This window comes from Carcharodon carcharias, chromosome 20 (genome assembly GCF_017639515.1).
Source record: "Carcharodon carcharias isolate sCarCar2 chromosome 20, sCarCar2.pri, whole genome shotgun sequence".
NCBI lineage: Eukaryota > Metazoa > Chordata > Chondrichthyes > Lamniformes > Lamnidae > Carcharodon > Carcharodon carcharias.
The window spans coordinates 98879329-98890140 of NC_054486.1; the positions used below are offsets into that span (position 1 = coordinate 98879329).

The 10812-nt window shown below is 42.7% G+C and overlaps 1 protein-coding gene across 1 annotated transcript; it reads right to left on the bottom strand.

The window, feature by feature from the left end:
• Positions 1-1679: 1679 nt before the first annotated feature.
• On the bottom strand, positions 1680-10197 carry LOC121292466 (NPC intracellular cholesterol transporter 2-like). Its single transcript, XM_041214439.1, has 4 exons — positions 10034-10197; positions 7876-7983; positions 6357-6529; positions 1680-1999 (listed from the first exon to the last, which is right to left on the bottom strand). The coding sequence occupies exons 1-4, from the start codon at positions 10116-10118 to the stop codon at positions 1913-1915; spliced, it is 453 nt and encodes a 150-aa protein (XP_041070373.1). The 5' UTR covers positions 10119-10197; the 3' UTR covers positions 1680-1912.
• Between the last annotated feature and the right edge of the window lie 615 nt (positions 10198-10812).

Sequence of the window (10812 nt, forward strand, 5' to 3'; positions counted from 1 at the left end):
ACCTCTCACCGGGACCCGCCCCCTGTCAATCATCAGTTCCCCCCCCTCATCGGAACCCACCCCCTGTCAATCATGGACTCATTACCTCACTGGGGCGTGTCCCGGTCCATCATCACTCCGCACGTCACTAGCACCGCCCCAGTCAATCATCACTCCGCACGTCACTGACATCTATCATCGGCTCTATACGTCACTAGACTCCGCCCTCTCGTCACTGACCACGCCCTTATTCCATCTCTCGTTGAAATAAACGCAGATAATGCTGGAAAATCCTCACGGCTAGCAGCGTCCACGGAGAGAAACAGTACATTTCCTAAGACCTTTCTGCCATAGTGCACCGAGGGGGCTGGGAATTGTACAAGCCCCTCGGGCTGTATGACTCAGGAATGAATATATGCAACGTGATCTGCGTAGATAACTTGAATTCCATTGCACTGCCTGTAATGCCCATATTGAAATGGCTGTAATGTTCATTGATTATATTGAAGCACCTCGTGATCCATGTGGAAAACTTGAATATGATTACACTTTTTGTGATGGTCATTTAGAAATATTTTGTAATGTTCTTTCAGATATTTTACTAAAGTATATTTTCCAAAAAAATTCCATATAACTTGTTCAGAGCTAGAGTAGAAATGTGATGGATTTTATGCTGTTTAAGGCAGTGTGGAGCAAAACAGTTCTGCTATTAACAAATCCCGCTATCTTACCTTTATGCCACTGAGCACCTTCTTAATTCTTTACACTACCATTAACACTTCCTTTGTCTTGTGCCCATGGCATCATTGTCAATCTCTCCTAAGCTCCCACCTATCCCAGACTTTCTATCTTACTCCACTCTTAAACAATATAAAATCCATCACATTTTTTACTTCTCTTTAGCTCTGAAGAAGTTATATAGATTTGAAAACTTAACTCCGTTTTTCTCTCTCCCTACAGGTGCTTTTATTTCGGATTTCCAGCACCCACAGCATTTTGCTTTTACCTTCACTCATTGACCCTGCCTCTGTTGCTGACCCTGCTATCTCCAATCACTTGATTGACATATGAAGGCAAGAGGTCTGGTCAAACTCTCACTGGCAATGTAACCCCTTCCCCAATCCCTTCCCCCAACTTCTGCTGTCGAGGCACTCAGCTATATGGATTGGATCAGTGATACTTTCACCACATGCCATGTTGCTAATCACCACGGTGGTTTAACGGACACATTTGCAAGCCCATACAAATATTGCAAGATAGATGCGCACATCTGCACCTATTTCATCAGAGGATACAGGACAAACTGGCAAAAAGATGGCCAATTGTTTGTTGCTGGCAAAGCAAAAAAGGGGTGAGGGAGAAACTGGGTAAGCAAAAGGATAAAACCCAAGCAAAAAAAAAATGAGTTGACAGTTCGAGAAGGTACTATCATCATTATTTTATAATCACTGGAGCAAAATATTCCTAATATTAATGTGGGGAGGTAGGTGAGTAACAATCCAGACCAGGCAGCAGAGGGCAATTCCTCTAGTATGTGCTCCAGTAGCCAGTTCCATAACTAGAAAGCAGTTCAACAGGATACAGGATCAGGTTGATAGGCATTAAAAAAAGTACACCCATCAGTTTAAAAGCATCACAATGGTTTAAATTCTTACTGATATCTCAATTCTTAAATAACTCTGGATTTAAAAAACAATGTACACACTGTAATTCACATCTTTATTAATCCACTCATGTTAAGGCAAATACAGGTCACAGTCTGAAAATCCATGTTCAAAAACTTACAAGTGCAAAAAATTCTAATATGAATACTTCTGTCTTTGCTCAAGTTTGACAATTCTTGAACATTCAGTTTCTCGAAACTGCTAACTGCTACACAGTGGATGAATGCATTTTGGGTACTGTTACAGGAGCTGATAATCAGGGATCTAGTTTAGTTGGCAATCTGTACAGGGATCCTCCAGCAGAAGAGGTTTTTGCCATTTTCATCCTTCAGTTCCCATTCAACCACCACCTTAATCTGGGAAAAAGGGAAACAAAAAGTCAAGATTTTAATACCACAGCTCTCAAAGTGCCAGGTTAATTTGTATGAAGTGGTGATTTGTGTTAGACTGTCACTGCTATTCAAGTCACCATTTGCCCCATGTCCATCAATAATGATATTTGATCTATGGTGTCTAAACTGCAAGTTCCAGTTTTTTGGTTTGCAAGTCCCTGGTTCCTGAATCTAAACTGACCACTTGGGCTTAAAAGGAAAATTCATTCCCTCCTTTTTAAAAAAATGTTGGCCTTGTTGGACCAGTGAATTGGAAAGACAGAAAATTCAAGCATTCCCAATACTAATTTAGCAAATGCAAGAACAAGAACCACTAGTTCAAATGAAGAGAATCAGTGGAGAGGAGACAGCCAGTGGGTAGCAAAGTACCCCACACTGTCCAGGGAGTTTAGCTAATGTGTGAAAGAGTTTTTAAGTCTACCACCAAAGAAAGAAATTTTCCATTTGATGAAGTATTCCCAGAGTTTTCTATTGTGCTAGATTACATTCTTACAAAGCTCCTGGAAAAGCTAAAGACCAGCCTAAGAAAGGAAAGGGTCCGGACATCCTTGTATAGAAGTCAAGGCTGCCCGTAATCCCTCCCCTGCCATTACCACATTCCATGGAAGTTCTTCAACTGAAAATATTTTGAAACATATGGTAAACAATAATTAAGCCAATATACTTAAAGAAATGTTAAGTTGTGTAGGATAGTGCCACCAATAAAATTTCATCAAAGTAAATGACTGCAGTGTTTAATACCTTTCACAACTCCTCAGATACTGAGGCAGTCCATACCACATGTAGCTCCAGCAAACGTTCAGGCTTGGACTCATAAGTAGCAAGAAACATTCCCAACACACAAAAGCCAGGCAATGGCCATCTCCAGCAAGGGAGAGTCTAAACATCTCCCTTGGACATCCCATGGCATTATCAACACTGAATTCTGTATCTTCACCGTCACTGGATCAAAATCCTGGAACTCCCTCGCTAATTGCACTGAGAGTGTACCTACACCAGATGGACTGCAGCCATTCAAGAAGGCAGATAACAACCACCTTCGAGGCCAATTAGGGTTGGGAAAAAAATACTGTCCTTGTCAGACACACATACACAGTCTGCAAATAAAAGAGAAAAAGTGGACATTCAGAAACTTCTCTGATATTCTACTGCACCTGTAGGTATTGATGAGCTCAAAATTACAGCTCTTTCACAATAGTCTGAGGGAAGGACAATCTGATTGGAGTTAGTTGTAGCATCAGTGTATTTTTGCAGTTTCTATCCAGCTCAAATAAGTGTCCATGTGAAAGATATAGCAAATCAAATGTGAATCACCAGTATGGAAGTTTTGTCAAGAGTCAGTAGAACAGTTGTTGATGGTACACTCAAAAGCACTCCTTTGTTGGTTCAGCTAGATAGTAGGCTTCTGAATCAAAGACTCTACAGTTAACTGAAAATATTAAATGCACCTGTAGTGCATGAAAGGATATAGATACCTGAAAAGTCTATTCATTTCATGACAATTAGTGATGACCTTGAAACCACTACTGATCGTCATAAAAACCCACCCCCTTCACTAATGTCCTTTAGGGAAGGAAATCTGCCATCCTTACCTGGTCTGGCCTACATGCAACTCCAGATCCATAGCAAATTGGTTGAGTCTTAAATGCCCTCTGAAATGGGCCTAGCAAGCCATTCAGTTGTGTCAAACCGCTACAAAAACTCAAAAGAAAAAGGAATGAAACCAGACAGAGACCACCTAGTATCGATCTAGGCACCAGAAACGACAATGGCAAACTCAGTCCTGATGGCCCTGCAAAGTCCTCCTTACTAACATCTGGGGGCTAGTGCCAAAATTGGGACAGCTGCATCACAGAATATTCAAGCAACAGCCTGACACAGTCATTCTCACAGAATCATATCTTACTGACAATGTCCCAGACACCATCATCACCATCACTGGGTACGTCTTGTCCCACCAGCAGGACAGACCCAGCAGAGGTGGTGGCAAAGCGGTATACAGTCGGGAGTTGTCCTGCGAGTCCTCAGCATCGACTCCAGACCCCATGAAGTCTCAAGGCATCAGGTTAAGCACCACCCCTACCTCAGCAGATGAATCAGTGCTCCTCCATGTTGCACTGCTGACCGAGCCTTAAAGGACATAGCTGCTAGACTGGGTTTGCAGCAGGTGGTGAAGAAACAAAGAGGGAAAATCATACTTGACCTCACGCTCACCAACCTGTCTGCCACTGATGCATCTGTCAATGGCTGTGCAGTAGTCATTCCTACCAATACTGTCGTTGTGGAGATGGAGTCACATTGAGGATACCCTCCATCATGTTGTGTGGCACTACCACCATGCTAAATAGGTTAGATTTCGAACAGATCTAGCAGCTCAAGACTGGGCATTCGCGAGGTGCTGTGGACCAAGAGCAGCAGCAGAATTGTACTCTAACACAAACTGTTACCTCATGGCCTGGCATATCCAACACTCTACCATTACCATCAAACCAGGGGATCAATCCTGGTTTAATGAAGAGTGCAGGAGGGCATGCCTGGAGCAGCACCAGGCATACCTAAAAGTGAGGTGCTAATCAGGTGAAGCTATAACACAGGGCTACTTGCACGCCAAACAGCATAAGCAGCAAGTGATAGACAGAGGTAAGCGATCCCACAACCAACAGATCAGATCTAAGCTCTGCAGTCCTGCCACATCCAATCGTGAATGGTGGTGGGCAATTAAACAACTCACTGGAGGAGAAAACTCCACAAATATCCCCATCCTTAATGATGGGGGAGCCAGTGCAAAAGATAAGGCTCAAGCATTTGCTACAATCTTCAGCCAGAAGTGCCAAGTGGATGATCCATCTCGGCCTCCTCCAGAGGCCCCAGCATCACAGATGCTAGTTTCCATCCAATTCAATTCACTCCACGTGATATCAAGTAACGGCAGAAGGCACGGATACTGCCGAGGTGAGGTGAGAGTGACGACTGGCCTTAACATCAAGGTCGCAATTGAATATGTGAGGCCCTAGCAAAACTGGAGTCAATGGGAATCAGGGGAAAACTCTCCACTGGTTGGAGTCATACCTAGCACAAAGGAAGATGGCTGTGGTTGCTGGAGATCAATAATCTCAGCTCCAGGACATCACTGCAGGAGTTCCTCAGGGCAGTGTCCTAGGCCCAACCATTTTCAGCTGCTTCTTCAATGATCTTCCTTCCATCATAAAGTCAGAAGTGGGGATGCTTGCAGGTGATTGCACAATGTTCAGCAACATTCGTGACTCCTCAGATACTGAAGCAGTCCATGTCCAAATGCAGCAAGACCTGGACAATATCCAGGCTTGGGCTGACAAGTGGCAAGTAACATTCGCGCCACACAAGTGCCAGGCAATGACCATCTCCAACAAGAGAGAATCTAACCATTGCCCCTTGACATTCAATGGCAATACCATCACTGAATGCCATTATATCAACATCCTGGGAGTTACCATTGACCAGAAACTGAACCGGACTAGCCATATAAATACTGTGGCTACCAGAGTAGCTCGGAGGCCAGGAATACTGCAACGAGTAACTCACCCCCTGACTCCCCAAAGCCTATTCATAATCTACAAGGCACAAGTTAGGAGTGTGACGGAATACACCCCACTTGCCTGGATGAGTGCAGCTCCCACAACACTCAAGAAGCTCAGCGCCATCCAGGACAAGGTAGCCCACTTGACTGGCACCCCATCCAAAAAGATTCACTCCCTCTACCACTGACACACAGTAGCAGCAGTGTACACCATCTACAAGATGCACTGCAGGAATTCACCAAGGCTCCTTAGATAGCACCTTACAAACCCACAACCACTACCAACTATAAAGGACAAGGGCAGCAGATAGATGGGAACACCACTGCCAGGAAGTTCTCCTACAAGTCACTCACTATCCTGATTTGGAAATATATTGCCATTCCTTCACTGTTACTGGGTCAAGATCCTGGAACTCCCTTCCTAACAGCACTGTGGGTGTACCTACACCAGATGGACTGCAGCGGTTTAAGAAGGCAGCTCACCACCACCTTCTCAAGGGGAACCATGGATGGACAATCAGTGTTGGCCCAGCCAACGAAGCCCACGTCCCATGAATGAAAGAAAAAAAACATTCCCGCTGGATAGGCTGCAGTGATGCACCACCCTGCACTCAGTCTCTTTGGAACCAGCTGGCATGAAATTGTTTAAACACTCATACAAGCTGCATGGAATGGATAACAGGATTAAGTAACCTATAGACCAAATAGGATGCCTCAGTACAAAACATGTTATTACACATTGAATTGTTTTATGATGACACTTACTGATGGGTATTCACTTTTTACTGGTAAGGAATTGATATAGTGGTAGTTCTGATTATTCCGAATGGGGCACCGAATCCCAGATTTACAGCCATCAGCATCAGGGATATTAAAAGGAATTGGAATTCCACCCAGGATCCCATGAACCTCAGCCACACTTGTTTGACTTGATGTTTCTAAAGAAAGAAAAGTTGCAACAGTTAGACCTCGTTAACTCAGGACTTAGATCATCACATTCAAAGGAATCATAGGTAAAGGACAGAACATCAGGTCACACCTATAATCCTATTCTCTGCCACTTGGAAGCCCAAGAACAAGCATAAAGCAGAAAAAGTATCATGCAGGTCTTCTTTTACTCATCCTAACATTTTGTTTAAAAATGTTATATTGACCGCAAAAAGAAAAGGTTGCCCAGGCCAAGACAACTAGATGGAGATTAAAGCTCCTTCCCTTTCATCTACAGTCTTTCTTACCATACTCAATATACACCATCTGTTGGGATTTACTGATTAGGCCTTTGGAGCCAGACTAGGATGTTCATTCAAACTAGTGTTATTGAATTTAATTGTAGAACCTCTCATACTTTTTTTCCCATTTTCCCCCCGATCATCAGTTTTTCCATTTCTGTCTCTGAATTTTGAGGTTCCCATTTTCCAGTAGCTTCCCTCACATCTCTACTGGATTTATACGATGGTGTGTTTGTTATATTTTCCATCATACATCCTGATACATTTAGAGTTACATTTCTTTTGCACCCAATATATATCACATTGTACTGCTCATTTAATGTATGGAAGGCATCGCAAGGTGCCTCAGTAATGAAAACAATTTTAACACATTAATCCATTTGAAGGATTTTCATTTTTTTATCCTTTCATGGGATGCAAGTGCCATTGGCAAGGCCAGTTGCCCATCCCTAACTGTCCTTGAACTGAGTGACTTGCTAGGCCATTTCAGTGGGTAGTTAAGGGTCAATCACATTGCTGTGAGTCTGAAGTCACATGTTGGCCAGATCAGGCAAGGGTGGCAGATTTCCTTCACTAAAGGACATTAAAGAGCCAGATGGCTTTTTACAACAATCAATAATAAACTTTATAACTCCAGATTTATTAACTGAGCTGCCATGGTAGGATTAGAATTCACGTCCCCAGAGCACTAGTCTGGGCCGCTGGATTACTAGTCCAGTGCATTACCTTTACACCACCATCTTCCCCATAATAATACAAAGCTACAAAATAATTGAACAACCCTCTATATGCATGGGAATCTCCAACTCGAAATCCTTTCAAATCACAAATTTTTAAAGTAAACCTCAAAGGACAAAGGGTTACAACATTAAATGAACATAACTTGCTGTTTAACGTTTGATATTTGTCAAGCCAGCAGATATAAAGCATTAAACTTTCTACACTCAGCTTTGTATAGACTACTTTCACGAGTGTATTGTTTGGAAAAAATACCCAAAAATTGTCAAACAAAACAAAAACCAGTTTTCCTGTTTTGCATTTAAAAAAATACTTACTGCTGGTAAAGGTGACATTCACAGCATAGGATTGTCCTTTGCGAAGTATACATGGAATAGAGGGGCAAGGGGTTATATCCACTATAAGAACTTTTCCAACTGTAGATCCTGTAATATAAAGACCAGTTAATGCCATCAGTTGTACAGATAAAAAAAATTGGTATGGCAACATACAGATTACAATGCGGCCGTAAAATACATGTAGTACAGAAACTAGCAACTGGATGCTTTTGATTTATTGAAATAGGGCATTTCTAGGAGCAGCTAGAGCATCAGCTCCTCTAAGCACCAGCATCACCAACCCTCTCCTTCCGCACGTCAGCTCCTGACAATGTCGATGTGAAGCTCCTTAAAATGTTGCAACGGTCGACATTCTAGACAAGGACCCTAAAGTTCTGACTTTCATCCAAGCTTTTTGAAAATGACAAGAGTACTGTCGAAGAAATGGCAAACTCCTTGTTTAAGACAATTTTGAATATAGCTGTGCTTAAAATGCTTCTGTTACTAACCCGTTATTGTTTTGAGCTTTAGCTCATGTGTTACAGTCTTGTGACTGCTACGCACTTGTTCTGAATCCTTTCTTTGTATGCTGCATGTTAACTGTATGCATGAACATAACAAACCCCTAAAAAATAGGTTAAGAACTTAAATGTTATTTTCTTTCTTCCCCTGCCTGGCCTTTCCGTAGGACCTGTGGAGTCAGTCATCTTATTTTGTTTTGGGGCTTATGTTATTGACTCCTGGTACTAGAATGCTTTACAGTAGTAGATGCACACAAACAATTTGTACAAATGCTAGACATTCCTGTTTCAACAGTTTGTGGTTCTTAATAAAGTGACCACGTTAGTAATCTTTAACTGTATATCTTCCCTCTGAATTGGCAGGAATCTATATTTTGATGAAAATATGCATAATTGTAAGACTAATCCAATTTCTTCGCCTTTAGTGCTTGTACAATTTTCCCTTTTAAAAAAATGAACTTAATCTTTAGATTTCTTGCAGATTGGACTTGGTGTACCCTAACAAAAAAAATATTGCCAGTTATCTGGTTTAAAATAGAGCTGGTGGACGTTGAATGCTAGGCCTTGCAAATTTTGTGCTGGTGTTCACAATTTAGTGAATGGTCTGGCCCTGTAAGCAATATCCACTGATGAAATCCACAAGTGGATTTCTAAAAGGTGGGGAAAAAGCCATTTCCTGTCTTTCATCCACTTGCGGAGAACTAAAAATACCTGAGTTCAAGTACTTAGCTAGAGCATGTTTGCTTTTCCAATTTTTATTGATACAGGATGATGGGAAGTCAAAAGTTAGTTTTTGATCCCCTTTAACACTCTCTCTCAAAAAACCTAAAGTACTTACAAATACACACTCTTTCATAAACTGACATTAATTTCAGGGGCAAATTCCACCTAATCCTGTAACCCTGTACAGGATATCAAGAACGCATATCTGTGCAATTCTTTTAAGGTTTCTGTCTCTACCACCCATTCAGGCAATCCTCAGATAGAGAAAAAAATTCAACTCCCTTCTAATCCTTCCAGTTACTTAAAGTCTATGTCCCCTCGTTATTGACACCTCTGTTAACAGAAATGCATCTTTCTTATTCTCTCTCTATCTAGGCACTTCGCAATGTTATACGCCCCAATTAAAATTCCCCTCAGCTTCCTCTGTTCCAAAGAAAACAAATCCAGACTGTCCAAATCTTTCCACGTAGCTAAAATTATCCATTCCTAGTAACATCTTCATCAATTTCCCTTCCAGGGCAATCCCATCCGTCCTGCAATGTAGAGATCAATAAGAGTTCAAGCAAGCAGAACTTCTTTGCTCTTGTGCCCTCAACCAATAAAAGCAAAATGCCCCATCTGCCTTTTTGACCAGTCCCATCACCTTCAGGGACCTGTAGAGACACACTCCAAAAGTACCTGTGCTGTTCGCCTAGAATGAAATCCGTTATAAAAATCCCAACTGATATAGCCTTGCTCCAGTGACAGCATTTTTCACTTTAGGGCATCCTGAGCTTGTCAAATAAAGTTCAAACGCTTTTTTTAAAAAACAGTCTTGAAGGGTTAGTTCGAATATCTGGATTACAATTATATAAAACAATTTTTAAAATATATATTTTTTTTGTTGTTTAAAAAAAAAGGATTTTTTCACTCACCACAGTCGCGAAACTTGACGGGCTCGGCCCCACACAGAGTGCCCAGAGCCAGGAGAGCGGCCAAGAACCGACACACAGCCTCCATCCCCTAAACACAGCTGCAGGGCAGTCACCGGCCAGGCGGCTTAAAAAGCACTGGTGCCCAGCTCACATTGCACCCACCCCTCTCCCTCCCCTCAGTGCCCAGTTCACATGGCACCACCCTCCCCTCCCCTCCCCATCACCTGGGGTGGGACTTAAAACAAAACCCCACCTTCCATCAGAGAGGGAGGGGGAAACATTTCAAATTAGTGGGAGAGGAGAGAGGGAGCTGGTGAGGAGTCAGAAAACAGCGGAGATCCCTCCCGCGTCCGGCCGCCATTTTGTAAACACCATTCAGTGTGATGAAGGCGCGCCTCATGACGCCCTCAGAATACCTTGTGAGCGAAAAATAATAACATTCGAACAGTTAACATTTATACAATACAATCGGCAACAAAAACGAAACCTCCCCCTAAATTTAAAAATGGGTCTTTCTTCCCTGCGCACAATTTCGCTTCGGCAGCCGCCCGCGATTTTCACTGACAGGAGCGAGGCCCAATGGGATTGCCGCACGTTCCATGCTAATCCAATCGCTGTCGTCCTGTGCGTTGTGACGTACGTCTACCTGAGGCCAATGGCGTGCTAGGAGGCGGGATAACATCGTGGCTATGATGGACGTGTTCAGCGTCCAATAAACATCGCGTATGTGCGGATTTCAACCTGCATTTAGACCAACGGTTAGGCGGTAAGGGCGGTAC